General features: G+C 39.3%; 1 protein-coding gene and 1 long non-coding RNA gene across 3 annotated transcripts in view; one reads left to right on the forward strand and one right to left on the reverse strand.

The window, feature by feature from the left end:
- The window catches only part of LOC144680666 (uncharacterized), a 475,346-nt gene that overhangs the window by 283,102 nt on the left and 173,036 nt on the right, over positions 1–19,208 (reverse strand). The gene's annotated exons all lie outside the window — the stretch shown is intronic.
- The window catches only part of myom2b (myomesin 2b), a 175,737-nt gene continuing 166,087 nt past the window's right edge, over positions 9,559–19,208 (forward strand). For both annotated transcript variants that reach the window (XM_078541894.1, XM_078541896.1), the window contains exons 1-2: positions 9,559–9,650; positions 16,526–16,672. In XM_078541894.1, the coding sequence (XP_078398020.1) occupies positions 16,551–16,672 (122 nt within the window). In that variant the 5' untranslated portion in view covers positions 9,559–9,650; positions 16,526–16,550. The remainder of the gene's footprint in view (positions 9,651–16,525; positions 16,673–19,208) is intronic.

A 19,208-nucleotide genomic window follows, 5' to 3' on the forward strand; every position in this document is an offset into this window, starting at 1 on the left:
CTTTCACATCTCTCAGAGCTACCTTACCATGTCCAATGGTATGGCCTAGATATGTAACTTACACTTATGCAAATTCACTCTTAGCCAAGTTCATCACCAAATTAACTTTTTGTAGTCAATTAAATAACTCTTCCAGATGTTGTAAATGCTCCTCCCACATTTGAGTGAAAACAATCAAGTTGTCAATATAAACAGCACAATTGCTCAGTTCTGCAATTAGTTTGTTTGTCAGTCTTTAAAATGTTGCTGGTATTTTTTCATACCAAATGGCATGACTTTAAATTGATGTAGTCCATCTGGTGTCACAAAAGCCAATGTCTCCTTTGTTCTCTCCAATAATAGTACTTGTCCATATCCTCTCAGCAAGTCAATCTTTGTGATAAATGTTGATTGCCCCACTTTCTCAATGCAATCTTCCAACCATGGTATAGGATATGAATCCACTTTTGTAATTGCATTCACCTTTCGATAGTCTTTGTGTTCCATCTGGTTTCGGTACCATCAGAATAGGCAAACTCCAGTTATTGCAACAAGACTCAATGATGTCATTTGAAGCATGAATTCAATATCTCTCTGTACTTGTGATAACTTTGCTGGACTTAATCTATACGGATGTTGTCTTATTGAAGATGAATCTCCCACACCCACATCATGTGTAGCTAAATTTGTCCTCCCCAGCTTATTCCCACAAAAAGCTTTGTGTGGCTGCAATAGCTTCTCCAAATCACTTTGACACTTGTCTGGAAGATAACTTAATATTACATTTAAATTTTTAAGTACCCTCTCATTATTCAATTTGATTAGAGGAAAATCAATTTCAGAATCCTCCATTTCTGCCTCTTTCTTATTATCTACCACCATTAATACCTCCTTTTGGTTCTCTTCCCTGTCAAAGTACTTTTTAAGCATATATGTACATGACATACCTTCTGCTTCTTTCTTCTATCTGGACTATTTATTAAGTAAGTGACTTCACTCAGTTTCTTTTCAATCCTGTAAGGCCCACTAAACCTTGCCTTTAATGAGTCACCCAATAACAAAACTAACTCTTTTTACCCAGCAACAAAACTTCAAGCTGTGTGGCTCTCCTCTCCACCTTTACTTTCATCATTTGCTGGGCTATCTGTAAATGTTCCCTAGCTAACTCACATACTGTGTTCAATATTTCTCTGAAGTTTGATACATAATCCAGGAGAGTAGTTTCTGAATTTTGACCCATTAATTTCTCATGAATCAACTAGTGGTCCCCTTACCTCACGACCGTAGACTAATTCAATAGGATTAAATCCAATAGATGCATTAGGAGCATCCCTAATAGCAAATAACAAGAATGGAATTCTCCATCCCAATCCTTTGGATAGTCCTGACTATACGACCTCATTGTGGTTTTTAAAGTTTGATGCCATCTTTCTAAAGCCCCTTGTGATTCAGGATGGTAAGCTGTTGACTTAAACTGTTTTATCCCCAAACTGTTCATTACTTCCTTAAACAGCTGTGACATGAAATTTGAACGCTGATCTGATTGTATTTGTTTTGGTAAACTATATCTTGTGAAACATTTCGTCAACTCTTCCACAATTCTCTTTGCTGTAATATTTCTCAAAGGTATCGCTTCAGGAAACCTTGTAGACACATCCATTATTGTCAGCAAGTACTGATTTCCACTTTTAGTCTTAGGGAGGGGTCATATACAATCAATCATGACCCTAGTAAAAAGTTCTTCAAATTCTTGAATTGGAATTAAAGGTGCCAGCTTAATCACTGCTTATGGCTTTCCTATCAACTGTCATACATGACATGTTCTACAGAATTTGATTGCATCTCTATGCAATCCAGGCCAATAAAAATGTTTTTGTATTTTTGCCTGTGTCTTTCTAATTCTTAAATGTCCCCCTACTGGAATATCATGAGCTATTCTCATGTTCTCATTCCTATACCCAGATGGTATAACAATCTGATGCACTTCCATCCATTTTTCATCTGCAGAAACATAATATGGTCACCACCTTCTCATTAACACATTACCCTTAAGGTAACAACACTCTGGAATACATTCTGCCTCTGTTTCTGAGTAAGCTGTCTGATATAACAACTGTATTCATGGATCTTTTTGTTGTAGCTTTACCAACTACCTCGAACTGAACACTTCAGCTGCATTCTCTTCCATTCTTTCTTCCTGAACAATCTTATCAAAGATTGTATCAGCTAATTGAACTTCAACACCTTTCCTTGCCTTTTAACTTCCTCTTCTTCCTGTTTCAACTGGTGAGCTTGTAATCTCATTATCACACAATCTGGAAACAATCCAGGATACTCTTTCTGCAGCAATTCTGTTGAAAGCACCTCTACAGGCTGCTCAACTACCATAGGCATCATCCACATCTCTGATCCAGCTATATCATTACCTAAAATAAATTGAACCTCTGCAATGGGCAATTTTTCCACTCCTCCAACAATAACCTCACCTGTTTTCCACTTACTCTTTAAATTTATCTTTATTAAAATTCATTCATGGGATGTGAGCGTCGCTGGCCAGGCCAGTATTTATTACCCACCTCTAGTTGTCCTAGTTCAGAGGGCAATCAAGAGTCAACCACATTGCTGTGGGTCTGGAATCACATGTAGGCCAGCCAGGTGAGGACAGCAGACTTTCTTCCCTAAAGGACATTAGTGAACCAGATGGTTTTTTACAACAATCAACAATGGTTTCATGGTCATCATTAGACTTTTAATTCCAGATTTTTATTGGATTCAAATTCCACCATTTGCCATGGCAGGATTCTAACCCAGGTCCCCAGAACATTAGCCTGGGTCTCTGGATCACTAGTCCAGTGACAATACCACAGTGTCATCACCTCCCCTAAATGGAAATGTGTTAGCATTTCCATGAACCTCACTTACCACCACCTGTTCCTGAAATGCTCCCTCTGAACAACAAATATGACAATCCCACAACATTAAGGATTGACTAGCCCCTGTGTCTCTTATAATGTTAAAATCTTTACTTGCTCCACCCTGTACACATGGAAGGACTTTCCGTTCATATACAAAATCTTTAAACATTTCTGAAACCTGCTCTTCAGAACTCCCTTGGTTAAATTGTGAACATATTCCCACTTCTTTACCTATCACTGATTCTTCCTGTTTTACCTGTACACAAACCAGTGGTTTTTCCTGTGCCTGAACCTCAGAACCAACAGTACTTTTACTTCCATAACTTTTCTGCATCCCAATTATTGCAACAGGTTTTCACTGTAATTTCCAACACATTGACTTGTGTGTCCAACTTTATTACAATGAAAACACCTCAATTTTTGAGTGTCACTTCTACCCTCAGCACCTTCCTTTTTAGTCTCAAACAAAACTTCCTGGGAATTTCCACCTACTCCTTCTCTTCCCTGACAATGTACTGTCTTTCCACCTTTCCACTTTCTATCCTTCTCTGATTTAAAAATGTGACAAAAAAGGTTAGATCTATGAAGTAACTCATAATCATCAGCTATCTCTGCTGCTTGTCTTACCATTTTAACCTTCTGTTCCTCCTCATGAGTTCTCACCACCGAAGGAATTGAATCTTTTAAATTATTCCAAAAGAGTTACTTCTCTAAGAGCTGCATATGTTGTCTCTATCTTTAATGCCCATATCTACTGGTCAAAATTATTTTGTTTTACTCTCTCAAACTCAATATAAGTTTGCCCAGGCTGTTTCCTTATATTCCTAAATTTCTGCCATATGTATATCTCATATGCACTCAAAATAGCCTTTTTTACCACATCATAATCCACCGACACTTCTTCTGACAGTGAAGCATAAACCTCATGAGCTCTACCCACTAACCTAGATTGGAAAAGCAATGTCCAGTTTTCTTGTGGCCATTTCATCTGTTTAGCTATCTTCTCAAATAAAATAAAGAATTCTTCTACATCCCTTTCTTCAAACTTTGAAAGAGCTTGCATAAATTTAAACATCTCCCACTGGGTTTTAGGTTGAAGGTTTTTCATTATCAGAACCTTCCTCAGCACCTGAGGTCTTTTTTTGTAAAAGCCCAGCCTTTTAAGTTGGTACAGTCAGTCTCTTTCCTTCTCCCTCTCCTCCATTGCTAACTTTTCCCTCTGGAGATCAAGTTTTCGCATTTCCATTTCTCTTTGAAATACTCTGTCTTTTTCTGCTGCTTCTAGTACAAGTTTTTCATTTCCATTGCTTGTTTAAATTCAAGCTTCTTCATTTGTAACTGATGTCTCACTACCTCCAGCTGTGACTCATTAGTGTCAGGTATCACTTCCAACTCCAAATGCTGTGCTATTACTTCAACTATGTCTGCTTTGCTTGTCCTACAGGTAACCTCAACTGCAACTTATCCATCAGCTCTGTTAACTTACCCTTAGATATATTTTGTAACCCAATCAGAGTTATATCTTCTACTTCCGAAAAAGTTTTAACCATGGATACAGCCATTGTTGCATTCTCAACACTTTAAAAAATCCCTTTCACCAACTCCTGAATTCAATATTTTACTCATACTTGTAACCTTAAAGTTCACCAACTCCAAACCAATCAAGGAATTTCAAATATCCCGCAAAGAGCCCCCAATTTGTTAAACGCGGTATATGATGTGTGCCAGGTGGACCAAATCCATGAGGGAAGCTTGATCGTATCACAATGGTTTTGCAAGTTGTATTTATTTCGAGATGCGTGCACTGAATTCAGAAGTAATAGCTCCATCAAGACTTTTAGAGATTTTTTAAAAAACTGACTTAAAATATTTATTAACAAAAGATTTCAAGCACATACATTGGACCACAAATTACTACTATAATAACTCCTAAATTAACCTGACTCCTAATTAAACTCCTAATTAACCTAACTCCCAGTTACACACTCTTTAAGGCAATGGTCCAAAAATAGATTTTAGATTTTAAACAGATCCAGCAAATTAACACAATACCCTGGACAGTGGAATTCCAAATGGCTTTCTCCAACTTCAGTTTTGGTGGACAGTAGACTTATGCACAAATACTGGAAGGTTCATTAAGATTATTTCACATAATTCTGTTAGATCTCACAATGCCTTTCCCTGACACATAGCCTCATTCTCCTTTATATATGTTTCTCCCTTCTTAATATGTAAATTCAATTGTTTCATAAACCTTTGAAACTGTATCTCCCTCATAACATTAAAAACTTTCATGTTGCCACTACATGTTGTCAGTAACCCTTGGGAAAAATAAACACATTCCTTAGCCTTGCTTATCTGGCTGGTTGTACACAGACTAAAATCCCTTTGAAATTGAAATCTCCCTTCAACTATCTAAAAATGCAAATTCTCTTCACACCTTACATGCTAAACTAGCATCCATGTTTACTCATTAGCATATCAAGCACCTAGCTTCCTTTGATGAGTCAAAACCTGCAGTCTACTTGACTCCACATGTAATTAAATCACACATAGACAGACCCAACTACTTACCCCCATAAACCTACTTTACAATAAACCAGAAAAATATTATGATAATTATTATATTTTCATGACAGTGCATGCAGGGAATGTGCCACATAAGTTATGCAAAATGTGACCAGCGGCCACTCATTTGCTTTAACTCTGCAGGAACATTTGCATGGTACCACTAGAAGCAACATTACATGAATGAATGTCATAGCCATTTACTTCAAACTTGCTGCATACCACAAACCTATACTTTTCAATCCTATCAGTCTGGTAGGACCTCTGCTTTATATACAAGCCCCCACTCCTTGTTTGTTTATTTAACTAGGATATCTGTAACCACTTTTTTCCCAAAATTATACTTAATTCATAAAATTTGTAAAATTACATTACAAAATATTTCAATGTGACTTGTCCACTCCTTGTGGTCTTAGTGCCTATACCTTCAGCAGTGAAGGTACGCTTCATTATACCTTTTAGTGTCCTTCTGCATTTTCTTGTATTCATCCCACTAAGCCCTCTTACCATTCTCTCTGCTGGATTTGTACAGTCTATATTTCCTCTTTATCTCACTATTCATTTGTTTGTTAATTGATTTAAGTCTCATTTGTTTAGCCTTGTTTTAAGAATGTAGTTTAACTGAATGCTCAGCATTATGCCCTTAAAGATGTCTTCTACTGAGGAGCTGTTGAACAATCTCCTTGTATATTTGCTGAAGCTGTTCCATTATTTCATTGTATTTATCCCTTTTAAAGGCTCACAGTTTTAGGTATTTCTGACTTCCAGAACATGTTAAACTTTATCATTTTTTAGTCACTGTACCCCAGAGATGATATGACTTCTTGTACTTACTCTGGGCCATTAATGAATGCAAGGTCAACTTTTTATTTTTATGAGAATTACCTCTTATGGCATCCTTGATAGACTAGGTCAAGAAACACTCCTGCACTATATGTACCAACTCTAATTCTAACCCACTCAAGTCTTTCTAATTTATCTTGGTTGATTAAAATCTCCCACAAAAATAAATGTTAGTTCTCATAGACCTCTCCTATCACTTCACAGAGCAAACTGACTTTCTTATGCTGACATGAAACTCAGCAAAATATCCCTAGGCTTAGGTTGGAGTTCTTTGCACTAGAAATTTCTAAGCAGAGTTGTTCATTTTGTAGCTTTCTAATTCTAATCACAGAAAATCTTCTTTTTCTTTTCAGTTATTTGCAGTATATACTGTCTTTTTTTGTTTGCACTGTCTTTTCTATACAGTCTGAATGAAATATTCATTTTAGCCATGGTTCTAATATTACCATCACATTGTGGTTCTCTACAGCCTCCAGCTCTGGAAACTTATATCAAAAGCTCCTAACATTATAGATTTCACTCTTGCATTTTCTCGGTCTGCCCCTCCCTAATTCCTGGCTCATGTGTGCCTTCTTGGGTGACTGCCCATACCCAGCTGTTGACTGCCTTTTACCCTATGATCTGTTTCATTTGGGATCCTGTATCCTCCCTGTCCCTGCCCCTCCCCACTTGTCTAGTTCAAGGTTTCTATTGCTGTCTTAATATCCTTCATAAGCCCCTTTGTGCCAATTTGGTTTAAATGTAGCTTGTCTCTCTTGAATCAGTCATTTTTTATTGCCAAAGACCTGCAAGTTATTTATGAAGCTGGCATTGTTGTTCTTGCACCAAATTGTCAGCCACTCATCCATCTTCTCAATTCATTTGGTAAACACCTCTCCACTAAATACTGGGAGTACAGCAGAAAGCATTACTTCAATCTTCTATGTGATGTTTGACCCAATTCTCATATGTGTGGCTTCCAAGTTCCCTATATTATTTCTCCTCCTGTCATTCAACCCTACATTAACTTCAATTATGTAGGGTAGTACAGAAAGACTTGCATCTACACAGTATCTTTCATGACCTCAAGGTGTCCCAAAGCACTTCACTGCTGTAGTGTATTGAAAATTGCATTGTGCATTTTGTCCACTTAAGGCTACCATACCAGCAGAGGTAGTCTAGAAGGAGAATATAAGAATCCGTGTATATAAGCACTTGCAGTTCTGATTCTGAATGTTTCTTACTGTTTCTTCCCAAGAACTTAACAACAACCAACAAGTACTTTTGTTATAAAGTAGGAAATACACTGTGTACACAATTTTCCACATAACAGCAATGAGATAATGAGCAGACAATCTAATTAAATGATGTTGGTTAAGGATAAACCACTGCTTTTCTTGGAAAAAATTGCCAAGGGATCTTTTATATCTGCTCAAGAGAAAAGATGGGGCCACCACTTAATGCCCCATCTGAAAGACAGCACCTGCAACTGTGCAGCACTTCTTCAGTACTGCACTAGAGTAAGCAGTATGCAAGAATTGGGCTGGACCCCCATAACGTTCTGACCTAGAGGCAAAAGTGCTACCAATGGAGCCATATAAGTGGAAAATGACAGAAGGAGAAATAATATATTGGACTTAAAAAGCCCCTATATTAGTTCTCCTACCGCCCACACAGTGATGTAAGAGAGCACATGACCCGCACCCTGGTCAGTTGACTGTTGGAGTGAACCATGCATACCAAACAAGCATGGAAATGTAGCTTGTACCCTTTACGCTATATTTGTAAATAGCTCTAAGAGTCAGTTAAGACTTGCAGTTAACCTACATATGACTATAAGGACTTCTTCAGACCCACTGAACTGTAACCAACACCCTACAACAGCTCTCCTCCTGTCTCCTTCCATATTCCTACTAACCTGTTGTCAATATGTGAAGTCTAGCTGCAGTTAGACAGCTCCCCATCCTATAGGTATTATCTTTACAGCTCCAGAGTCTGCGCAGAGTTAGGTGTTTGAAATGGCCCTGTTGCCATTATTAGATACTCATTATAAATTAGATCCATACCATCTAGAAATGATGACTTTTAGACAGCAATCATTTGATCCAGTGATTTCTCAATAGGTAACCGAACCACACGGTGTGGTACTGAGCTGTGGGCAACAAGTAGGTCTTAAATTTGAGTGCCAGTCTGGCATGTGTTCCACTGAGTATAATTCCACAAGGCGGGAAAAAATCTAAAGACTTATAAAGTCTATTTGACATTTATTTAAAAGCAGCAACCTATTATAGTTATGGAAATTCATGTGATATACTACATTATATGATCATAAAGGTCTGTGTGTGCAAAACTATCAGAATATTGGTGAATCTGTAAGACTTCAAATGAGGCTGCCAGAGAAGCAAGGCAGTGTTGAAGATTTTGGAGGGGTGGAAGGCGAGCTGCAGCTCACTATCTGGAACAACAGGGGTCGCTAGCTGTGCTCCCAGCCTCAGGTGAAGCTGACCCGCCTCTCTGCTCGAGGAGACTTTAAGACCTTAAAGTGCGACCCTGCTCCCTGCCCACCCCCCACGACGTCGTGTTCGGGTTCCTTCTGAAATCGGATAGCCTGTGTAAGACGATCAGGCCCGTTCCTTACCAGTTACTTTATTTAACATCAGTCCAGTCAGCAGTTTTTTTTCAACTTAAACTTTCTTCAGCATCCTAAAGCGGACTTTGAACGGGCAGGCGGAGCAACAAAAAAAAACCTTCCTCCACCCTTGTGTTTTAAGTAATATAAAGAAAAGAACATATTATGCCCAAGTTTTAAGTGGTGAAGTAACCCCAGTCTGACATATAGATAAGATAGGTAGTTAGTTAAAGGGTGTGCGGGTGTTCGGTGAAGCCCTTGAATGGTTACATAAAACCCAGGGCAGCTTCTGGACATGTCAAAGATCATTACAGAGACTTTCTCACACGGGGCCAATACAAATAATCAGATCACTAAACATTACAAGCTCTTAACAAGTAACTGGAAGACGTGTACAACCCTTAATCACTGATTGGGGAAGGATCAACTTACAGTTAAAGCACAGTTGGAAGAGCCAAGTTAAAGTGCATGAATATTAAGCTGTAGGCGAAAGCTGGTGTCTTTTAAATATATATATATATATTGCACCTTAACATTAAGTACGAATCAGATATTGTAACCGTGTAGCACGGGCGATTCTATATATAACGGTGTGTCTGGCCATAAAAGGGGCGTTGGGTGTCTGAGCATTCCTTCATCCAGAGTCTTCTGTTAGTTTTTTTTTCATCAGACAGACCTTCAGGGCTGGGAAAGGCTGATCTTCTCCGCCTTCACCTTTCGAGTCTCCCTACATTTCGGTGAGTATTTTCCCTTTAATTTCGCGTTAGCACCGGCAGTGAGAAAGCAGATAACGCCAAGTGTATGCCCCTGACTTTCCAACATTTTTTTTGTGTGTCAGAAAATAAATCTCGTTTTACAGGCTAAAACAACCCGTTTCTTACTACCGATACCTCTTGTGGGCTGAGCTCGAATGGGGACCCTCCATTTACTGTTCACTTTTTGCTTCTATTTCAAGTGATGCCCGGTTACCTGTTTAATTTCACTGCCTGGATTATTCTGGAACAAATTTTATGTACAAGTTTTTGTCAAATGCAATGGCGTCTTTCTTTTTATTCATCATACTTGACTTTGACATTGGCAATATGTAACCCTCCGGGGGTTTAGTCAAGTGGCGCTTACAAGGCTCCTCCGAATTCCTAGTAGCTGTTGGTGTTCGCTAATAATAATTCTCCAGACACCCCATCCCTTGATCTGTGCCCATTAAGGATGGAGCAGTTGAAATGCACACCATCCAATACCAGCAATGGGTGGAGGGTCCTACTCTAGCCAACAAGTGAATATTGTGTTGGGTTAATTACCTAAACAAGATAGAGTGGATAGGGGGTGGTCACTCATTTTGGCTGGGTGGGTAAATGATGGTTAATGTTAGCATCATGTTAATGTTACCACTGACCCAATTTTGATATGATGGTCTTTTTTTGGGGGGAGGTGGAGGCATCAAAGAGATGTCGGCTGGAAGGTGATTTTGTTCGTTAATTATCAAAGGAGTGTTTTTAACAAGGGGTATTTGAGAAACACGATGTTGTAGATCCCTCGTCATTTCTCGCTTTGTCACTGTGCAGCCACTGACTCTTCGTTTCGGAAATGAAGTTTGCTTTTTGAAGAAGTTCTTTTTGTTGGGATTTAGTTTGACGACCCGGTTACAATGGGTCGGACTGTATGTTTGCTGATTAAAAATGGTTCAGGGGTGAATTCTGCTCTGGCCCCAGCAATGTATTAGTGACAGACACACACTTCACACCAGCTGGTTGGCTGTCACTTCTGGTACATTTTGGCACTTTTATGTGGACAATAGTTGACAGCATTTGCATATCAGATTTAAAAAGTGCAGGTGTTAATCCCGAGGAATACTTTTCGATTTACAGCCATTAACTTTGTGTGCTCAATCTCTCCAGCCGCGTATAATACTTGGCTATACCCTCCAACCTATTCTCTTCTTATCCTGCCTCACTCACTCCTTTAACCTGGCTCTGCTCTTGTTTAAAAACTGCTCATTTCAATTTTTTTCCCAGGGTCACTGACTGGAAACAGGCGCAGGTCCCTGCTGACTTTTTTTCCAGCCTTTTTTGACTTTAATCCTGGATTTCCTCCATTTCTCAGTATTTTGCTTTTGGTGTATTCTTTGGTTGGCTTTCTCAGACGGGTGGTCTAAATCTGGTGTCTCTGAACCAGTGTCAGCGATTGAAGCAGCCAAGCAGCTGGAGTTCACATTGCAATTAACGTGTCACTGAATTCTCCACTAATGCTCAAGAATGAGACTGATGATCATTGTATTGAAATGGAATTTATTTTAAAAAACGCATTGTTACTAAAGTGAAAGCTGCATCCACCCCCTGGGTTGTCGGCAGTGGAGCAGTGTACAGTATTGCATACTGGTCCAGGCAGTGAGTAGAGCCAGAAACACAAAATGCTGGAAACATACTCAGCAGGTCAGGCAGCAACTGTGGAGAGACAGTTTCAGATCAGTGACCTTTCATCAGAACTGAGCAGCATGTACAAAGTGCCTTGTTCTATGCTGAGTTAGCTGATCTCAGCCAGTGCGCTGGAAGAGTGTTACGGTTACCCACTATGAACAAGGCAAATTGGCCAATGTTCTCTGTCAGCAAACACTAACCATTGCTGGAATCCAGTGAACATCCGCTGAGGTTGGGGTATTAATTCCCCACCCCTGTGATTAGACTGTGATGCTCACTGTCTAGGCTTCACATGTGAGGATTAGCTGCTGAGGTGAGAAACTGAAGGACATGTGACCCATTGAGGAGACAGTGTCTGTACACTTGATGCCCTTTGTGGTCAGTGGGCATTGCAGAGACTGGAGTGATTAATCAATACAGGAAACGGCATAACTATTTACTTTGATACGTTTCCTTCTTGGTTTGTATAATTTGGGTAATATTAGATGTGCTGTCTAAAAAGGACATTTTTGTTTGATATGTTTGTGTGAGACACAGAGGCAACTCAGTGTCCCCTTAAGGGTTTTGGTGAAAAGAGGTCAGTGCTAGAGAGGAAGGATGGGGCAAAAGCTTACAGGAAAAGGAGAAAAAAACGAAATAAAGTTAACCAAATCAACCATTATAAATGCTATTGTATTTAGAGTAATTAATGATAGATTGATTTGCACAATTCTTTACAGATGGGTAGATTGTAAATACTGTTCTCATTATCGAAAGCTGATCTTGTAACAATACTGAAAAAGGCAGCTGAAGACTGTTGTGTTGCAGGGAGGATTTACTGGGCCAAGTAGCTAACTGTGGTAACCCATGGCATTATTCTCATGTTGCCTGAGATGTGAAGCACAGTTCTGATGTTCAGCAGTTAAAATGGAGCTGGACTGAATCTGGTCTGTCACCTTAAAGTCGCTGCTCAGCTTTTTCTTCTGAGGAAGTTATCTCAATGAGAAAGATCTGAAGGTGATTACTGAGGATCTCTCTGAAGTTTGGGAGGTGTTTGTCAATCCCTAACTGCTGCCCTTAGGGAGAGATCAGATTTTCAAGGCTGGAAAAACCAATGGGAAATTTTGGTCCTTCTCTTTGTGTGCGCATTTGATATTTTGAAGTGTGGCATCTGAGTTGTTCGTGTGCTGGTGTGAGGCTTTTGTAGATAATATATAAACACCAAAGCTGATGCCTCTGAGCCTCTTACAGTCCAGTTATGCTGACACTTCTGCATTGCAGTGAAGTTGTTATGAGACATAGCATGGGGAGGCTGCCCAACTGTTCTTGGACTTGACACCTCATGGTGTTTGGTCCTACAGTAGTGCTAAGCCAGGTCTCAAAAGAGATCAGCAATGCACTGTATTCCCTAGGTACTTCATAAACTTAGCAGCATTGTAGAGAAATGTTTTGAGAAAGAAAATGCCCCTTCATACTATTAAAGCATCAATATTTCTGGGCCAGTAATAAAGCCCTTACTTGGCCACCAGAACATAACTCCAGCTAGGCAGGGTAAATCACTGGCTGTGAATTGGTTTTGGAGCTAATGATCTTGGACTGATAACACAAAATACCTACAGATTTATCCTGTTGCTGTTTGAATCATTTACATTTTAGTCACTTTCTCCCCCCCATTAAATAATTATCTTTAACCCTCATTAAATACATTTTTCTTGGTTTGAATAAGCATAATTCTTGTTGCTGGCCTGAATATATTTCACAGGCCAGTAAAAGTGGCAAGATTTAGCTATATGTTTCTATGTATATTTGCAAACATGCATTTATATAGTGTTGATTTAAATCATGATACGATTAACAATTTTCAATTAAAATCACAAAATAAGGCAGCTAAAAACTTCCTTTTAGAGTACTAAGAATTTGCTGCCATTGTTTTGTTATAATTGAAATTTTCTTTTAAATCCGTACTTACCGACTGTCAGCCATTATACTCCACTTCAGCAGAAGCTAAAACAAAAATACCTGGAAAAACTCAGCAGGTCTGACAGCATCTGCAGAGAGGAACACAGTTAACGTTTTGAGTCCGTATGACTCTTCAACAGAACTACGGAAAAATAGAAAAGAGGTGAAATATAAGCTGGTTTAAGGGGTGGGTGGAACAGGTAGAGCTGGATAGAGGGCCAGTGATAGGTGGAGATGACCAAAAGATGTCATAGACAAAAAGACAAAGAGGTGTTGAAGGTGGTGATATTATCTAAGGAATGTGATATTAAAGGTACAGATAGCGCTAGTGGGGGTGGGGTGGGGGGAAGGGATCGAAATAGGCTAAAAGGCAAAGATAAAACAATGGATGGAAATACATTTAAAAATAATGAAAATAGGTGGGAAAAGAAAAATCCATATAATTATAGGAAAAAAGGGGGGATCGGAAAGGGGATGGGGATGGAGGAGAGAGTTCATGATCTAAAATTGTTGATCACAATATTCAGTCCAGAAGGCTGTAAAGTGCCTAGTCGGAAGATGAGGTGCTGTTCCTCCAGTTTGCGTTGAGCTTCACTGGAACATTGCAGCAGGCCAAGGACGGACATGTGGGCATGAGAGCAGGGTGGAGTGTTGAAATGGCAAGTGACAGGGAGGTCTGGGTCATGCTTGCGGACAGACCGAAGGTGTTCCGCAAAGCGGTCACCCAGTCTGCGTATGGTGTCTCCATTATTTTTAAATGTATTTCCATCCATTGTTTTATCTTTGCCTTTTAGCCTATTTTGATCCCTTCCCCCCACCCCACCCCCACTAGGGCTATCTGTACCTTTATTATCACATTCCTTAGATAATATCACCAGCTTCAACACCTCTTTGTGCTTTTGTCTATGACATCTTTTGGTTATCTCCACCTATCACTGGCCCTCTATCCAGCTCTACCTGTCCCACCCCCCCATTAAACCAGCTTATATTTCACCTCTTTTCTATTTTTCCTTAATTCTGTTGAGTCATACGGACTGAAAACGTTAACTGTGTTCCTCTCCGCAGATGCTGTCAGACCTGCTGAGTTTTCCCAGGTATTTTTGTTTTTGTTTTGGATTTCCAGTATCTGCAGTTTTTTGCTTTTATTTCAGCAGAAGCTGCCTTGTGTCTGACAAACAATTGTAGAGATAACAGTTCAGATAACATTTATATTAAATATTAGGGCCAGACATTTGGAGTGACTTTTAGTTCTGAAGTTGTTACATTTCATCAAACAAAACCAAATGTCAGTGACTTAGGCCAGTAAAATAATTACAGGGTTTCAGTATAATATGCAGCAGAGTAGCTCCAAGTAAACTAGAGAAAGGACTGTTGGGAGTCTCTTAGATTCCAACAAACGAAAAGATAACAGCCATATCCTTCAGCAAAGTAATGATTGTATAAAACCATAAAATACTATCACCGTTGACAATGAAGGTTTGCAACAGTGCAGAAAGCAGACATTTGTTACCCATGTCTTTGTAGTGTCAAACTCTCAAGTAGAACAATATATAGAGGAGAGAGTTATTAACTCTGAGTCAGCAAATGATAGAAGGAACAGATTTTTTGTTGCTAAAGTTGCTACTGTTGTAATTCCATTCGAAAGAATTTCACAAAATAAAATATAATTAAAAATAATTTGACAGTTATAAGGTAGCTACTCTGTTCACCAGCAGAGCATGATAAAGGGATAGGCATCAAACATGAAATACTCAAGAAGCCTCAGCAGATTTTTCATGTGTCAGGTTTCTTTTCTTGCATTTCCTTAAACTTTTATAATTTATCCTGCATATATCAGGGGACAATTTCAAAGTTTGTGGACAACACAAAACTTGGGAGAATTGTAAACTGTGAGGAGGACAGTGTAGAACTTCAAAAGGACATTGACACATTGGTCAGATAGGTGGCAGATGAAGTTCAATGCAGAGAAGTGTGGGGTGATACACTTTGGTACAAAGAACATGGAGAGACAGCATAAAACAAAGGATACTATTCTAAATGCTGTGCAGGTGCAGAGACCTGGGTGTTTATGTACATAAGTTATTAAGGGTGGCAGGACAGGTAGAGAGAGCTGTTTCTAAAACATATAGTATTCTAGGCTTCAGTAATAGGGGCATAGAGTACACAAGTAGGGAAGTTACGATGAACTTATATAAGACACTGGTTAGACCTCAGCTGGAGTATTGTGTACAGTTCTGGGCACCACACCATAGGAAGGATGTGAACACATTGGAGAGAGTGCAGAAGAGGTTTACATGAATGGTTCCAAGGATGAGACACTTCAGTTATGAGGATAGATTGGAGAAGTTGGGACTGTTTTCCTTGGAGAGGAGAAGGCTAAGAGGAGAATTGATAGAAGTTTTCAAAATCATGAGGGGTCTGGACAGAGTAGGCAGGGAGAAACTGTTCCCGTTTGTAAATGGATTGAGAATCAGAGGGCACAGTTTTAAAGTGTTTTGCAAAAGAAGCAAATGTGAGGTGAGAAAAAACTTATTCACACAGCGAGTAGTTAGGGTTTAGAATGCACTGCCTGGAAGTGTGGTGAAGGCAGGTTCAATTGAGGCATTCAAAGGATATTGGATGAGTATTTACATAGAAACAATGTGCTGGGTTACAGGGAAAAGGCAGGAGATTGGCACTAAGTTAAAATGCTCAGAGAGCCACTGTAGACACAACGGGCTGAAGGGCCTCCTTCTGTACTGTAATAATTCTGTGACTCTGTCATAAGAACACACTGAAACATGTTACTATTTACTGTCATGTTCCTTTCACTTTCTCTCTTTTTTGAGACCGATCCTTTGTTGGTTCAGTTTCTTCTTGTGATTTTGCTGTTTCTTTCTCCTGTTGCGTTAAATTTCATTCAACACATCACCACTGACATCTTTGGAGTATGTAGTATCTTGGAGATTATTTACAGAGATGTTGTTTATTATGGAGATGGGAGCATACTAGCTGTGATACCCATCTTTCATCCTGTGTACAGACAGACAGATGTGGTTGTGCCTTTGAGTTTAAAGCATTGACTAACTCAATTCATTGTTTTGTTTCAATAACAATATCAACAGAAATTAAATGACACAAAAATTACCCATTTTAAAGGGAAGCATCCAGTTCCTCTAACTTACATTAAAAATGTTCTGCTTTTGAAATTGTTTGTACCTTAAAGCAACTCAGCATTTTCAGTATACTAATTGAAATAATTTATGATTTTTTACCTGTAGGTTTGGCTAAAGACAGTTGGTCACCATGGCAACAAAAATACTGCCATTTTACCAAAAAAAACACAAACACTATGGCTATGACTACCGCAGCCTTGATAGCCGATCGCTTGTCAAGAAGTACTCCAGCAAAAGCAGCTCCACCAAAAGGTGAGGAACACACTTCCATATTCATGCCTGTGCTACACAAAGTTGTGGAAAATGAATTGGACAGTTGCAAAGTAGTTGGCCTGCAGATGAACTTGTAGAATTATTTTGTCAGATTATTCTTGCAAACAGCGCAGACTTGGCCTCAATATGAATGAATTCCTTCACGTATCTGATTTAAATATATTTTTGACTTTTTTACAATTGACTTCTGTCCCTATTATCCTTAACCTGGTCACTTAATATGTTATTCACTGTGATGATTTCTTCCTCTTCTGTCTGTGGAATTTGAGGTTTGTAACCTTTTGTCATAACTCAACCTCCCTACACATGGAATCATGTATTGATCAATATTGCATTTCTCTGGACATTCTCCAATAATTGCATATCCCTTTCACAGTATGAGGAGGCTACAGTTTTCACTTATGTATTTTAACTTTATTTTAAGTAAAGAAAATAATTAACTGATTATTGTAGTCAACAATCACTTAATTGCACATTTCTTGATTCCGAGTTTGTCACAGCACATTAAATGTATTGTATGTCTGAATTATTTTAATAAACAAACAGCAGTTATGTAAGAATAATGACACAGCATTACAGATGAGTCACAGTATGAGATATTAGAAACCTTGGGTATTGCTTGGATATTTTTGAGGCAATCATTAACATAATACATAGGGATATTTTGTTTACATGGTCTCCCAGAAGACATTTGATAAGGTTCTACACAAAAGACTGTTAACAAAAATGAGAACACATGAAATTGGACATGAGTAGGGAATTAATTAGGAAGTAGGAGGCAGCAAGTAGGGATAATGGGTGTGTATTCCAATTGGCAGAATGTGACCAGTGGGGTCCCCCAGGAATCTGTACTGGAATCTTGGCTATTTATTGTATTTATAAATGACTTAGATGAAAGAGTACAGAGCTGTATATTGTAGTTTACTGAGGACACCAAGTTAGGTGACACAGTAAATGGTGTAGATGAGAGTAGAAAGTTGCAAAGGAACTTTGATTGATTAGACCTAAGGAAAGCATATCAGAGTACTTTATAAATGGTGGGAATTTAGGAACTGTGGAGGAGCAGAAAGGCTTAAGAGTACATATACAGAAATCACTAAGAGCTAGTTGATGGGTAGAAAAACATTTTAAAGGGCTAATGGAATGTTGGCCTTTATCTCAAGAGACTTGAATATAAAGGAGAAGACATCAGTTTAGAGTTGTATAAAGTATTAGTTAGATTCTATATTAAGTATTATGTACAGTTCTCTGTACCATATGGCAGCAAAGATATATTGTCCTTGAAATGGATGCAGTGCACATTCACCAGAATGGTAATGTGGCGAAAAGGGTTAAATTATGCAGACAGGCTACATAGACTAGGCTTGAATTCCCATGGGTATAGAAGATTATGGGGTGATCTAAGTGGGGTGTTTAAGATGATTAAAGGATTTAACAGGATAGATGGAGAAAAACTATTTCTTCTGTCAGGGAGTCCAGAGCAAGGGGACATAACCTGAAAATTAAAGCTAGGCCTTTCAGGGAAGATGTCAAAAAGAACTTCCCAACACAAAGAAATCAGTTAAACTCTCCCCTAAAAGGATTTTGAGGTTAAGGCAATTCAAAATTTCAGATCTGATTGATAGATTTTTTGTAGGCAAGGATTTTGATACTATGGAACAAAGGTGGTTAAAAAGAGTTTACAGAATCTCACAATCACAGAATCGCACATTGCTGAAGAGGCCCTTCGGCCCATCAAGTCTGCACCGACACGTGAGAAACACCTGACCTACCTACCTAATCCCATTTACCAGCACTTGGCTCATAGCCTTGAATGTTATGACGTGCCAAGTGCTCATCCAGGTACTTTTTAAATGATGTGAGGCAACCCGCCTCCAACACCCTCCCACCAGGCAGCGCATTCCAGACCGTCACTGCCCTCTGGGTAAAAATGTTTTTCCTCACACCCGCCCTAAACCTTCTGCCCCTCACTTTGAACTTATGTCCCCTCGTGACTGACCCTTCAACTAAGGGGAACAGCTGCTCCCTATCCACCCTGTCCATGCCCCTCATAATCTTGTACACCTCGATCAGGTCGCCCCTCAGTCTTCTCTGCTCCAACGAAAACAACCCAAGTCTATCCAACCTCTCTTCAAAACTTAAATGTTTCATCCCAGGCAACATCCTGGTGAACCTCCTCTGCACCCACTCCAGTGCAATCACATCCTTCCTATAATGTGGCGACCAGAACTGCACACAATACTCCAGCTGTGGCCTCACCAAGGTTCTACACAACTCCAACATGACCTCCCTACTTTTGTAATCTATGCCTCAGTTGATAAAAGCAAGTGTCCCATATGCCTTTTTCACCACCCCACTAACATGCCCCTCCACCTTCAGAGATCTATGGACACACACGCCAAAGTCCCTTTGTTCCTCAGAACTTCCTAGTGTCATGTTGTTCATTGAATACTTCCTTGTCAAATGACTCCTTCCAAAGTGTATCACCTCACACTTTTCAGGGTTAGATTCCATC

Source organism: Cetorhinus maximus, chromosome 5 (genome assembly GCF_964194155.1).
Source record: "Cetorhinus maximus chromosome 5, sCetMax3.hap1.1, whole genome shotgun sequence".
NCBI lineage: Eukaryota > Metazoa > Chordata > Chondrichthyes > Lamniformes > Cetorhinidae > Cetorhinus > Cetorhinus maximus.